The sequence below is a fragment of the Corythoichthys intestinalis genome, chromosome 17, assembly GCF_030265065.1.
Source record: "Corythoichthys intestinalis isolate RoL2023-P3 chromosome 17, ASM3026506v1, whole genome shotgun sequence".
Taxonomy (NCBI): Eukaryota; Metazoa; Chordata; class Actinopteri; order Syngnathiformes; family Syngnathidae; genus Corythoichthys; species Corythoichthys intestinalis.
Genome location: NC_080411.1, coordinates 29,103,649 through 29,119,316, shown reverse-complemented (window position 1 = coordinate 29,119,316; position 15,668 = coordinate 29,103,649). Strand labels below are relative to the sequence as shown.

Below are 15,668 nucleotides of genomic sequence, written 5' to 3'. Positions count from 1 at the left end.
AAGGTGCTGAGGTAACGGGGGACCTAATTCATTGACGATGAGAGGGAGTGGTAGATAGCGTCCAAAGAATCCGGTGGGCAGTTTGGTGATAGAACAGGTGAATGGGCAGGCAGGCATTAGTACAGTACAGAATTTAGTGGGGAAAACCACAAAAATGAGCTCAGTATCACGACTCCAAGATTCTTTGTTAGCTGAAAGTCACTTACCTGTAGATGAGTTTTTGATCTGGCAATGATGTGAGGCCAAGGACCGGTTTAAGTAAGCTGCTGACGATGATCAGCGGCACCTGGTCCCAGGCTCATCCATCTGTGCAATCAAGGCGACAATTGAGGCAAAACTGTCATAGTGCTGATTCGGGCCGCATCTGACGCACTGATGTTAAGCAAGTGTGATTGCTATGCAGATCTGGTGAGCTGAGGCCCCGATTCAGCACGCAGTCATCTGCTATTGGGGTAGTGTCCAGAAATCGAGGCAAAAATCACACTAGAGAGATCCCTCGCATATTCGAGCTTCGAAATTTGCAGTTTCAGTTATTCAGGGGTTTTAAAAAATGAACAAAAATATGCATCAAAATATACTGTACATCAGTGGTCCCTAACCTTGTTTGCACCACAGACCGGTGTGAAGTGGGCCTTTTTTCATGGACTGGCAGTGTGTGGCAGAAAATTACAGTAAAGATAAAATAACAAAATAAAAATAAAGATCCAAAAACTTATCTGCTCTAGAGTGCCTGCATTTGACTCAGGATTTTCTCTCTCAAGCCCTCATTGGAGTAACATGTGATAGCTCTTCTGTTATGTTAGCGCGTAAAAGCGGATATTATCTGAAATCGAGGCTTGTAAGTCCCACAGCATGGCAAGTGGGCATTCGCGTGTTGTTTTCAGCACCATTTTCTGCGTATGTTCCGGGACCTGTGCCCGTCTCGTCATCCCTTCGCTGTCATATGTACTTTGCGTTCCGGCACCTTATGATTTACAAATTAAGCAACGGGTACCACTGTATATATACGGTCTATCCTGTTAAAATTACATATTCCATTTTGAACATAAAACATATGTGATATACAGAAAGGCCAAATCTTCGTCTTCTGACGACGGCATAAAAAATAATGCCAATGTGGAGGTTCTCTCTCCCCACTGTGTTTCTGAATAGCTGCATTCCTGACAAAATAGTTGACACACACACATATACACCATCCCTCCATGTGCACACGCTCTTTATACGATTCTAAAGCACTTCTTCTCTTGGCTTCCTTTTGTTCGCCACTCCAGGCTGGGCTCAGATACTCGCTGCTCGCTGTAAACCCACTTCACTCCATTGGGAGGATTACAGCCTGCGTGGTAGCAGATTAATGACTGACAAGTCCACGGCGCCACGAATGTGACACAGTGCGGCTAGATGGTGTTACGTGTTCTCCCGACGTGATGACAGAGTTAGAGCCAAATATGTTAAGCTCAAGTGAAAGCGACTGCTTCTGAAGCATGTCCAACAAACCTGTGATGGTGTTGATCCAGGAGAATTGAGGAAATCATGAAAACATAAATCTAGGCTGGGCAATAAATCGATGTTATGAATAAATATGAGTTTTTTTTTAGAGCAGATGACTACAAAAATAATTAATATGAAGTCTTTGTTGTTAGCGGTGGCCAAAAATGGGAATCTAGCAACCATATATTAGATGATTGTTTTTGTTGAGTTTGTTTCTTTGTGAAGTTCTTACTTTGGATTTGGAGGCTGACAGCACAAATTCAGTGGTACCTCTACATCTGATCACTTCGACACACGATCTTTTCGACATCCGACGTAAATTTTGACTCGCTATTTGTTTCTACATCAGACGACATGCTCGATATATGACAATCTATGACAGCGCCACAGTCTCTTTGTTTTCCCGCAAGATGGACGCACGGCAGATTTTCTTGCGAAAGCAGTTAACATGGGTTCCAATAATGTTATAGCAGCAGGTGAAAAAAAGCAAAAAGGTAATGCTTACCCTTGAAATGCAGATGGAAACAATAGAAAAATACGAGCGTTGTGTGCGCATCCGTGAACTGGCTCGACAATACCCCCATAGAATGTCTACTCTCGTCAGTCCTCCTCCGGCCTCAGTTTGCCAGTCTTAAGCTAAGGTGACAGTTATTATTGTGGTAACATTGCCAAAGAAATCTCCAGCTTCGTCAGGTTTCTAATCATTTATTCCATCAACTTATGCAACACAACATGCCTACTGTCCCCCACAGTTGAACAAAGTGAAAGTTAAAAATTCTCATCTCACTCTGTCAAGTCAGCAAAGCAATGCGTTCAGGTACCCCACGCAAACACATTTCCCACATTAGAAACCGTTTCCTTACAATTAGAGCTGAAACGAATACTCGAGCAACTTGAGTAACTCGAGTTTAAAAACTGATCCGAGCAATTTTATTTACCTCGAGGAATCGTTTAATTTTGCCAGCTCTAAGCATCATGTTTTGCCCGGACTACTTTTAATGCGGGACAACGCGCTGACGTCACGTGTGTAGAGGAAGAAGCAATAAAGAAATACCTTACTGCAGCCGACAGCCGTTACAAACTGCGCCGAGGTTGCTAAAAACTACGCCCGCAGGTTGCTACGGCGGTAGCAGCCTAGCAGGTAGCGTCTGATGCATGTCATAAATATCACATGTACGTAGAACTAGATGCAAAATGACCGACTCGGCAGCGTTAATGAAACAGCCACCATCTTAAAGCAGTACACTTCTGAGCGCTCATAAATAAGATTAACGTTACTGTCACTCGCTCACTAACGTTATCCCTGCGGAGGGCTAGGTTTCTATTCATTATGACCACTGTCGATGCGTGGCTAACTCTTACATACAGGCTTTATTTAATCTGTGAAAACAGCACTGTAGAGTGATTAGGGTGTAAAATAAAAACATAATGATGCTAACTGTCAATTTTAGCTCAGTAGTCATTGCTGGATAAAACACCAAGTAGCACTGGTGCCTTATGTGCTCCAATACAGCACAGCATTTATTTCTAACACTGCAAAAACTCGAATCCTATATCCTTACCGTTTAGACTAACTTAAAACTTAACTAGAACTTATAGCTTGACACAAGTGGAAATTCAATTGAAACACGTAGGAAAAACACCTAACTTTTAAGTCATGTGTGTTATCAAGCGTCATGACATTTTTAGGTAAGAAATATATATATTTTTTATAAGATCTAAAAGTTTTTAGAGTGAAAGCAGTGAACTAGTCTTTTTTTAGTCACATTTGAGATGCAATTGTTAGCTGTTTTCAACAATGTACATTGAAAATAAAGACATTGATTGACTGAAAATGGTTCAATATTACATGAAATGTCTTGTTTTCTCATCTATATGTATAATTGCTCTTTACCTAAAAAAAAAAAATGTTTTATCCGATTACTCGATTAATCGATAGATTTTTCAGTCGATTACTCGATTATACAATATTACAGGAATTATTATTATTATTACTATTATTCAGTGTTGTTAATAACGGTGTTAGAATATAATGGCGTTACTAACGGCGTTATTTTTTTTCAGTAGTAAGTAATCTAATTAATTACTTTTCTCATGTTGGCAACGCCATTACCGTTACTGAGGCGGGAAAGGCGTGCGTTACTATGCGTTACTATGTTTGTTGAATGACGCGAGAAAAGCCTGAGAGAGACGGACTCACGGAGACGAGAGCAGAGCGGGAGTGGTGAGGAGGCAAGGGAGTTAGGTGCTAGGTGGCTCCAATAATACCTGACTGTAGCCGATAGCCTTCAATCTACACCCACATGATGCTACGGTAGATATCACACATTATAGAACTAGATGCAAATGGCAGACACGGCGGCATGAGCAACATGTATAAAGAACTAGATGCGTTAGTAAACAGACGCCATCTTAAAGCAATAGACTTCTCAGGAAGGCTCTGCTGTAGAGAACCTTCCTAGCGAACCTAAGTGACTTTTTTATCTAAAATGCTCCTACATCGGCAAAATCTTGACTTAAATCTATCTTTAAATGATGAAACAGTTTTAAAACTTACACATGTCGACAGTAGATAGAAGGGAACTAATGCAATAACGGTAGCAATATGAACAACTTTAACGGTTGATTCTCAACATTAAATGACTTCTACACATAGCAAAGGTTACTATCTAGTTAACGCAATATCCACAATACCCCTGTGTCTGCTTAAGTGTAGGGTAAAGAATTGGGCCAATTGCCCCAACACCCTTTCAACTTCACATTGTGTGATCTGTTTTTTTTTTTTTTTAAAAGAAAAAAAATAAACATGAAAAATATCACCAGTTACTTTGCCAAGTAACTAATTACTCTTACATTCAGGTAACTGAGTTACTACCGCAATTACTTTTTGGGAGAAGTCATTTGTAATTGTAATTAATTACTTTTTTAAAGTAAGATTACCAACACTGCTATTACTATATTATTATTAAAATTTTTATTGACAATTTATTTGTTTTTTATTTTTAATTTATTTATTTTAATTTGATTTGCTCTGTGTAATTGATATTTGCAATAGTACCAGCAGTATTTAATAAGGAATAGTGTAGGTTTTCAGGCTGTGGAACGAATTAATGGAATTATAATGTATTCTTATGGGAAAATCCTGCGTGCCATACGACCATTTCGACATACAAACTAGGTCCTGGAATGAATTACCTTCGTATGTAGAAGTACCACTGTATAAGAATTATTATTATTATTTATTTAAAATTTTTTTTTTTTTTTTTTTTTTTTTTTACTTTTTATCGGGCCAGTGACAATTATAACTTAATAAAGACCTGGCATGAAAAACATGGACATCACATTTTGGGTCAAGTGTGGTGTACATAAGTTAAAAAAGGTATGTTTTATGAATAGATAAAAATATAAATTGTTAAGAATGTTAATATATGAAAATAAAAACAGAAATATATTCTTGTTATAGCCCCCAATAACATGTTATTTTATTTATTTTCTAATATTATTTAACTCATTGCCTGTCCAGTTCTTTTGAAATGGAAGAACTGTCTAGCGCTGCCAACGGCAGCCAATGAGTTCAGTGAGTCGCCTAGAAATGGTTAAACTATTTTGAGCTTTCAATCTTTTTTTTTCTTATTGTCTCCTTAAAAAAATAGTTGGGAGGGGAAAAAAAAAACCTCGGGAACACTCGTAAATCAAGATTTTTGGGCTGAAAAAAGGGGAGATTTCATTTTTAGGCCCTATAACCAAGCCCAGCGAAAAAAAAAAAATAAGAAAAGAAAAATATTTCATGCCAACTTGCAGTGTACTGCTGCTCCTTTTTACCGAGATTCTTTTAATTATCGACCGTCTCTATCAATAGTTTTTTTTTTTTTTTTTTTTTTTTTTTTTTTACATTATTGAAGATTTTCATGTACAGTATGCATGATGTGAATGTATCGGCAATGCTCCATCCAAACAGTCCAAACTTGGCTGTGCTATATAAAGGGCCCAATTACTTAAATTGAGCCAATCATGGAAAGTAGTTGAGAAACTAGCTTGACAAAGTTTTGCTCTCTCTGTAAGTAAAAGAAGGGCAGAAGCTCACTCCACCTCAGAGCCTTGCTAGAAGCAGCTTATGTGTGTCATGAATCACTAAGTAGCAATATTTGGGACTTCTCACACCCGTCAAATAGCTGAGGCTTAATTTCCTCAGTTGTGTCCAGAAAGTGCACTCTTTGAGTGAAAAGCACAAAAAAAATAAATCGTTTTGAGTTCAGGCTGCATCCACATGGACACTTTTTCTTCACATTTGACGATGCACAAACTTTGCAACCATTTTTCGTTTAACTTAATAGTAGGAAATTTTCTTTTAGAGTGGTACCGACAAGATGTGTCAAGATTATGAAGTAGTTTGAATGGTGAACTAAATAATGACACGGGGCCGATTAATAGGGGGCCTATCACCGATAAAATTTGACTAAGTGGAAACAGAGACGAAGAGCTTTTTACGTTGAAAATTCTTGTGAATAAATGCTTAAATCCCTGAATTCTATATAGATATGACGTAAAACAGTCTCAATTCTTGGTTAAAAGCAAATAAAAAAAATTAAAAAAAACGGACAGTTAACATTTATTTTATGTAAATATGTCGAATGTGCTGCTAGTCTTTAAGTAATTGTGGTGCCGCCTTGTCACCACAAAGAGCTTTTTACGTTGAAATTCTTGTGAATAAATGCTTAAATCCCTGAATTCTATATAGATATGGACGTAAAACAGTCTCTATTCTTGATTAAAAGCAAAAAAAAAACAGGCAGTTATCATTTATTTTACGTAAAAATGTCGAATATGCTGCTAGCCTTTAACTAATTGTGGTGCCGCCTTGTCACCACAATGAGCTTTTTACGTTGAAATTCTTGTGAATAAATGCTTAAATCCCTGAATTCTATATAGATATGGACGTAAAACAGTCTCAATTCTTGATTAAAAGCAAAAAAAAAAAAAAAAAAAAAAACAGACAGTTGTCATTTATTTTAGGTAAATATGTCGAATTTGCTGCTAGTCTTTTAAGTCATTGTGGCACCGCCTTGTTACCACAAAGAGCTTTATACGTTGAAATTCTTGTGAATAAATGCTTAAATGCCTTAATTCTTTATAGATATGGACGTAAAACAGTCTCGATTCATGGTTAAAAGTAAAAAAAAAAATGGACAGTTAACATTTATTTTACATAAATATGTCGAATGTGCTGCTAGAGTCAATGTGGTGCTGCCTTGTCACCACAAAGAGCTTTTTACATTGAAATTCTTGTGAATAAAATCTTAAATCCCTGAATTCTTTATAAATATGGACATAAAACAGTCTCGATTATTGGTTAAAAGAAAAAAAAAAAAAAAAAAACGGACAGTTAACTTTTATTTTATGTAAATGTGCCGAATGTGCTGCTAGTCTTTAAGTCATTGTGGCGCCACCTTGTCACCACAAAGAGCTTTTTGTGTTGAAATTCTTGTGAATAAATGCTTAAATGCCTGAATTTATAGATATGGCCGTAAAACAGTCTCGATTCTTGGTTAAAAGCAAAAAACTGGGCAGTTAGCAGTTATTTTACGTAAATATTGGGAATTATAACGCCAATGCTGTAGTGTCTCATTTCTCCCACTGATTTATTCACAAAGTTTCAAAATGCATGCATCGTACGAAAAATATAATGATTACCTGGAATCCTCGAACAAATCACTCCTGAGACAACAATCCTTCCTGTTTGTGTGCAATAGAGGCTTTCATACTTTTTCCAACCTAAATCCGGCGTTTGATCGCTGGGTGCGTGTGTTTGAGAGTAACTCCTCTTGATGTGGGCAGGCCCCCGACTTGAAGGCGTGGCAGTGTTGCCCCGTCAATATCATTATGAAGTCTATGATAATGATAAATCAATTCAAATCTTATCTCATGTCACCTGTTGAAAAGGATATAAAACATAATAAAACCAAAATTCCTAACATAAACCAAAGCGGAATGAGACCACACTCAACGCAAATGTGGTAAAATACTTTTTTTAATAGAGCATTAATCCATATCTGAAATATAACATCATGGCAGAATATGCACAGAAGTCTCTTGTATACTTTTTCATGTACATGTACTTTTCTCACATCTGTGTGGGAGTGTGTGCGTGTTTAGCTGTTTTTGTGTGTGGGGGGTGGGGGGATGCATGTGAGAATGCGTAGTGGTTTCTCCCACAACTACAACAGTAAAAGACGTATTTATTTTTTAAATATTGTAAATACAAGTCTTAAATTGTTTCTTTAAATGTTTCTGAATATAAAAGCTGGTGTTCTGACCCTCATTAGTCCATTAGTGACAATGACTTCACATTCTCTGTATAATGTCAAACAACTCCTTTTGATATTACTGTATACTCCAAATATAGAGTTGAAACCACAAGTTTACATACGCGATATAAAAAAACACATATTTTTTCTCCCTCAAACTCTGTCATATCAGACTAAATTGTAAAGTTAAATCAGGATTCCCAAATCATTTAATAATAATTATCTCTCTATATATTCAAGATAATCAGAGACACACATCTGTGGATGTATTTGAAGTCCCCGCTGAAACACACTCCTTGTGAGAGCGTCACCTACATTTCAGAAAGAAAATTGTGCAAATTCCAAATGTCAGAGGTGCCGCGATCATCTGTTCAAACAATTATACATCAGTCTAAACACCATGGAAATGTCACGGGTAAGCTATTGTACCGCCCAGGAAGAGACGGGATCTGCCTTGCAGAGATGAATGAGCTTTGGTTTGAAATGTGCATATCAACCCAAGAAATGAATACTGTCCTTACTTGGGCTGAAAGGTCACTCTAGCAGGAAGGAGCCATTACTTTAAACAAAAGTGTGAAGAAAAACCCAGATTACATATTGCAAGTGCACACAGGTCAAATACCTTCACTTTGGAGCCTTTTCCAGTCGTCTGATGAAATCGAAATTGAACTGTTTGGCTGTAATGAGGATTGTTACATTTGGAGGAAAGAGACGCAACCCTGAGAACACCATCCTAACTGTGAAATACAGGGATAGCAGTAGCTTGTTGTGGAGTTGTGTTGCTACAGGAGGGTTTGGTGGACTTGACAATACAATATATTGCATCACAATGAAAGAACATTATGTGGAAAAACTGAAACAACAACTCATGACATCAGCCAGGAAGTTAAAGCTTCAATGGATCTTTAAATTAGAAAATGGCTCAAAGCATACTGCAAAAACGGTCATTAAGTGGCTCCAGGAGAACAAAGTCGATGTTTTGTATCGGCCGTTGCAGAGCCCTGATCTTAATACTATTTGAATTAAAGGGCAAGACCTGAAAAGACAGGTGGCCAACAAACTTGGCTCAGTTCCACCGGTTCTGTCAGGAGGAATAGTTCAAAACCCCTGTCAATTGATTGAAGCTTATGGTAGGATAAAGAAAACATTGACCCAATTCATTCAAGAGAAAGGCAATATGAAATACTAATTTGTAATGTATGTAAACCTCTGTCTTTGAGAAAAAAACATGATGGAAAAACGTTAGTTTGGCATATAAAAAAAAAGAATCATTCAGTAATTCTAATTCACTTAAAACAGAAAAGGTTCAGTCTGATTTTATGTCAGAAGAGAAAAAATCATGTGTGTCTTTTTTTTCTTTTTAAAGTCATGTATGTAAAATTATGGTTTCAACTCTGATTGTATGTGTGTGTGTATAAGAAAGTTAGGGATGTTGGGCTCTTTTTCCTGAAAATAATTCTTAAAATGCACGAAAATCGTTGAAAGTCAACTAATTTTGACCTCCAAACTTGCAAATTCACATGTCCAATTGTTGACAGTACTTGTCGGTGAAATGGCAAAATTCATAATTGGTTTGAATCTGTGAATGGACTAAGACATCTGCTCAATTTAGTAAATAAACTGTTCCCTTTATTGGTTAGTAGATGCTTGTTTAAAATTCTTTGGCTTTCAACTCTGCTTAAAGTGCCTGTGACACCAGAAAGCATGTTTATTTTATATTACACGCGGTATTTTATGCTCCTGAATGTTTGGATGTGTGTGGAAGCGATCGATATATTTATTCAATTTTTTTAATCCCGCGCCATGAAAATGAGTGACTTCCGGCTCCAGTCTCGGGTTGAGGAAGAAGGCGAATGTGACGCGAGCGGTAGAGATTATCTTAATAAGGCAGCCATTGCAATATAGCATGCAGAAGGACTGCGGATTCATCTGATATTGCGGATTAATTTGTTTATTTTTTGCGTCATGCCAGCCCAATGCAATGCAGGCTTTTGTTGCTACACCAGGTAGAGTGGTGTTAGGCTTTTTGGATTTCCAAAAGATCCTTGTTCACCGTGATGGTCAAAACAGGTCCGACAACCGAGGAACCATTGGACGGGCAAGGAAGTGAATAAGCTTCGTGTTTTATATTATGTCAAATACTGGGATCATGGCAAACATTTTAATAAGGAGGTAGCTTGCATTTTTGTGGGTGATAATACTACTCCTTTTTTGTTTACATTTTAGGCGTTTCCCCTTCTCTCCCCGGCGACGAGCACTGCCTGCCCGCCGGGGCAGCAGAACGATGAGCCGTAACTTGCTTGCCTGCGTGGGCTGGCCGATCAGTGAAGACAATCATCCCCACCACCGTGTGTGACATAGGTTGGGGTAGTTTTGTGTGAGTTCTCATTTTCGGCATTTCCCCTTCTCTCTCAGCGAGGAGCACTGCCTGCCTGCTGGGGCGCAGTAACTTGGTCGCTGCCGTAGGCTGGCTGATCGGTGAAGACAATCAACCCCGCCGGCATGTGTGACATGAGTTGGGGTAGTTTTGTGTGATTTTACGTTGTCGAAAGGCGGGAAAAAGACTTGGAAACGCCGCTTGGTTCGGGTTAGTAAGTCGGCTAGCTGTCACGCCTCCTGTTTTGTTTACACTCTTTCCTCCATCTCCAAAGCCGGGGCAGGGAAATGACAAAAGCCTGACTAACTCCGGTGGCATAAAATACCATTCGGGATTTGCAAGAAGTCAACAATTTTGACCATTATGCAGTAATTTTGCCATGTTGTACTGAATAAATGCATTTTTAATATTTCATATTCCATTTAGCACAAGACTGTGATTTGTCATGATCATACCATTTATTTAGCAAATGGGGAAAATACATAGATATAGAGAATATCCTTTAAAAATATTGGAGTAGAGAGATTGAAACGATGACATTTTGCTGCTCTCTGTTGCAATTTTTCTCGTTCTGAATCTTCCCCCTCAATGGGCTGAATTCTAAATCAGCTGAAATCTTGACCCTGCCGTCGTCATCATCCAGCTGGGGTCGCTAGAGCGCTATAATGACAGGGGGGGCTAAACTGCAGATTAAACAATGTTGTATATAGTCGAATCGTCTCAAAATATGGTTTTAATTTACATAATAATGCTATTTAAGACTTTTTTTTTATCCTGTCACAGGCACTTTAAGGCTAAGCATCTGTTGTAGTTTTCAATTTAAAAAAAAAAAAAAAACTTTTCTGTTGTTTTAAACTGTTTATTGTAAACGATTTTGTTTGCTCAAGTTTTTTTTCCCTGTATAAAGCATTGTTTTCATTTGTGTTTTTTATAAGTGGTTTATTAATGAATTTGCATTAATTTGAGATAATGTTACTTACTGTTGCTGGATATCCTAAGAATAAGGCTACATCTAACAATTTATAAACACTACCTTGTACCAAGACGTCATCAAAGGTCACTGGGCCACTAGGTTGTACAGGTATGTTACAGGGTGTCATTGCCAGTTTGCTACAAAGACTCAATGAAAGGCTTAAAGTGGATGCTCTTGAAAATATACCTGCAAACTCATGGATTAAAACCTCTTTTGAATTTTGCCCTTCAGCTCCTTATGAGAGGACAAGTTGTGCAAAAAGTACAGAAACATTAAACAGGTGGATGAGAATGTTAGAAAATGCATTTGAAATTTCACAAAGCCAATTATCCCCAACTTTTTGTGAGTAGTGTATATTATCTGTATTTATTCTGTTCACATCTCATCATTGCTTAGTCATATTGCACTTGAAGTGACCGTCCCGCGCCATAAAAAAAAAGCTGAAGAGGCCTTTTTGGAGAGCTCTAAAAGCACATCAAGGCATTGTCATCACCTCCAACAAAAAGGCGCTCAAATTTCGACCTTTGTGTCTTGTCCTCCCACAGTTTTTCTTTTGTATATTTGCATGTTTTAATCCTCCAGGTCGATCAGCCCCCATCTGCGGGGGTATTGCAATTCCAAAAGTCTTTTGTTTCAGAGGAACCAGAAGCATTTCTTTCTGTTCTTCTTGGCGGTCGCAGTGGGACGAACCGCTTGGGGGGAGTCCTGTTGGCTAGGCGTGCTGGACGGAGGGGTGGAGGTCTGGGGTGAGCCCTCAGGAGGGTCGCCCACCTTCCATGTGCGCACCACCTGCCCTTCCTGAAGACGAAAGTCATGCTCTACGCTAGATTGGAAGGGATAGAGAAGAAAAAACATTGGAAATAAGATACAATAAATATCATGTATTATTATTTTACATTATATTTGAACAATTAGTGCAAATTGAAAAGGTTAAAATATTTTACTGTAGATAACAGGTAGTATAAGTGCAAGTCACTCACTATTTGCCAAATGACACAAACAAACAAGTGGATTTTAATGTCACCTAACATCCAAACTTGTGTTTTTGTTCTCTGGCCAGTAGTGCTATCAAACAAAAACCGGAAGTTGAAAACTTGGATAATACAAATTGTAACCCCACTATTAAACTTAATACACAACTGCCACTACTCACTATTAATTAGCTTATGGGAGCATCCAGCTAGCATTAGATGCTAACAATACATTTCTGACAGCATAAAAAAATGAACTCAAATGGCATGCAAAAATTCACCTACTAACGATTCAATTTAACTTTACTGGATGAAAAGGTTAAATAAAAATGTGTCTAAATGTTTAAATAAAGAAAATGTTTTCATTCGAAATTGAATGTCAACATAACTACATCTCCGTGGTAAATGATATTGGAAAAAAATTACTTTGCGACTTTTTGAGGGTTTGCGATATACTGTACTAGTATATTGCAATATTACTAGAAACATTTTTCCAGATGACTTGAATAGCTCTGTTTGGGAAGACTTTGGTTGACTCACTGTATTTTTTGTAATAGTGTGTTGCGTGGGGGCTTCAGGTCATCAGTCAACCAAACGTTCGTTTTGGGGTGGAAAAATGGACCGGCACATTCAGCAAGTGAAAAGGGATAAATGTAAGTCTGAGCATAATGAAAATAATTCACTTAATAATGGTAGGTTATATTCTATCCTTACAACATATGGTAAGGCAATCTAAATTACCTATACTGGACTGTCTCAGAAAATTAGAATACACAATATTCTAATTTTCTAAGACAGTCCTGTATATTGTTCTATGTAAAGGACGTCAGCCAAGGTCGGCCCCCCACATTTTTACCACGCCAAATCTGGTCCCCTTTGCAAAAAGTTTGGACACCCCTGCTTTAAATGGTGGATTAATGTACAGGACTGTCTCAGAAAATTAGAATATTGTGTATTCTAATTTCCTGAGACAGTCCAGTATATCTGAACTCTTTATATGTTGAAATAAGGTTGCTTAAAAGTTGGTGGGGACAATTTAAGCATTCTGAAAAGTTGCTAGTGTTATGTCCCTACTGTCCCTATGCAAACCTACGCCCTTGTCTGTGAATGATTTAGATTGCTGTATATAAAAGGGATATAGGCAGAGGTAGGTAGTAACACGTTACATGCACTCCGTTACATTTACTTGAGTAACTCCTTGAGAAAAATGTACTTCTAAGAGTAGTTTTACTAAGCTATACTTTTTACTTTTACTTGAGTAGATTTGTGAAGAAAAAATGCTACTCTTACTTCGCTACTTTGGGCTACACAAGAGTCGTTACATTTTTCCTCTTTATTCTACATATTAGAATTTTATTTGGTTGTTTTTTTGTCAGCGATGCCAATTGTAGGGACATGCCTGGAGTATTACCGGGGTAGCTCAACTGATTTCACCAATGAGATGTCGCAACAATAATCACATGACTACATTACACCAATCAGACGCAAGCTTGCCATTCTATCCTCACGGCAGCCAGTTCAATCATGTGGTGTCTTTAAAGCACCATAAAAAATGAAGATGGAGCACTTCCCTCAACTTGACGCAAAAGCACAGATTTTAACCTCCCTTCCAGTTTTTATTTGGCAACGATTGACCACGGAAAACCATTTAATTTCAAAATAGTAATTATAATGAAAATCTTCACTGTTGAAACTCAGAACTATTTTCTCCACCAGAGGGTAATCATGCTCTTTGGACGAATAATGCTTTATGTATTTTTTTTTTCTCTCGTCGGAATTCAATTATTTATTTTATTTTATTTTTTTAATTTCTTTGGCTTAATGTGGTTATGTAATGGGTTATTGTACAGTTTCATTATAACAACAGTCCATATGGATAACTTTGTGCTCAGATAAAAAATATCATTGTTTAAAAAAAATATATTTAAAAAAAAAATATATATATACTGGACTGTCTCAGGAAATTAGAATACACAATATTCTAATTTTCTGAGACAGTCCTGTACATTAATCCACCATTTAAAGCAGGGGTGTCCAAACTTTTTGCAAAGGGGACCAGATTTGGCGTGGTAAAAATGTGGGGGGCCGACCTTGGCTGACGTCCTTTACATAGAACAATATACAGGACTGTCTCAGAAAATTAGAATATTGTGTATTCTAATTTTCTGAGACAGTCCAGTATATTTGGAGTATACAGTAATATCAAAAGGAGTTGTTTGACATTATACAGAGAATGTGAAGTCATTGTCACTAATGGACTAATGAGGGTCAGAACACCAGCTTTTATATTCAGAGACATTTAAAGAAACAATTTAAAAAATTAGAATATTGTGTATTCTAATTTTCTGAGACAGTCCAGTATACACACACACACACACAAATAAAAGCATGTCTGGGATGTTTTTAGCATTTGGGAGCATACCAGAGTGCGTATGTATATATAGGGTATGTATAGGGTATGTGTATATATATATATATTTATATAAACAGTTACTCACAATGTTACTCATTACATGAGTATTCTTTTCACCAAATACTTTTTTACTTGTACTTGAGTTTATTTTTTGGATGACCAATTTTACTTGAGTAATATTATTTATAAGTAACGCTACGCTTACTTGAATTTTTGGCAACTCTACCTACCTCTGGATATAGGATGCCATATCTCGGCACACTTGCTGCTTTTATGAAGCAAACTAAACGTTTACGTGTTCAAAAAAAACAATGATAATCGCACATCCTGCGAGGACTATTGCGCATGTGCACATCGCGACGGCGATATTCGAACGCTACATTGTGCAGGCCTACTACATATGCAGTGATCTCTTTGCATACCATTGCAGTAAGCCCATGCAACACTCGTGTTCAAATCACACTTCAAGCAAATAATGGCTCTAGAGAGTCCACATAAAGTCGAATAATTTAGACTTTGCACTTCCTCAGCACTATCAAAAGATTTCGAGACAATTTTTCCAATAACGATGATCTTGATGCTAATGTTGGAACTAAAAAGCTGAGCATCTCTTAAATGACAAGGAAATATGTCACCACTGGGTAATGCTCAGTCACGTGTCTAAGCTTCCTTGCTGTGAAAACACTCTCGCTCTTCTTTTTGTGTTGCCTTTCCTTTGCTGATTCTCGCTTATTATTATGCAGTGGCCTATTTAGCGGGTGTTTCTCATCACACAGCAGCAGCAGATGCTGGGAATAAACACAAGGACTATCACCAATGAGGCGATCCAAGGCCTGTCGGAGGACTCTCAGGTTAATTCCCACATGGCTGAAAGAAAACAATGCTTCTTTCGAGATGAACACTGAAGCCCCCGTGCTTACACAAGCAAAATTACTAAAAAACAGGGAATCTCTCACTCTTTGGTTCAAGGGACACCTTACGGAGGAGAAATCTTGCGAATTAACGCCAACTAACAGGGATTTCCTGAATAGTTTTTGCTAGGGTTGTTCCGATCATGTTTTTTTGCTCCCGATCCGATCCCGATCGTTTTAGTTTGAGTATCTGCCGATCCCGATATTTCCCGATCCGATTGCTTTTTTTT

At 37.7% G+C, this 15,668-nt stretch overlaps 1 protein-coding gene across 3 annotated transcripts in view; it reads right to left on the bottom strand.

The window, feature by feature from the left end:
• LOC130906019 (mucin-2) overlaps nt 1–15,668 on the bottom strand; it is a 90,447-nt gene continuing 74,779 nt past the window's right edge. For 2 of the 3 annotated variants that reach the window (XM_057819883.1, XM_057819884.1), the window contains exon 4: nt 7,509–11,966. In XM_057819883.1, coding sequence (XP_057675866.1) covers nt 11,777–11,966 — 190 coding nt within the window. In that variant the 3' untranslated portion in view covers nt 7,509–11,776. Of the gene's footprint in view, nt 24–206; nt 307–7,508; nt 11,967–15,668 lie in introns of those variants that run through there. The other variant, XM_057819885.1, reaches the window with a different exon arrangement.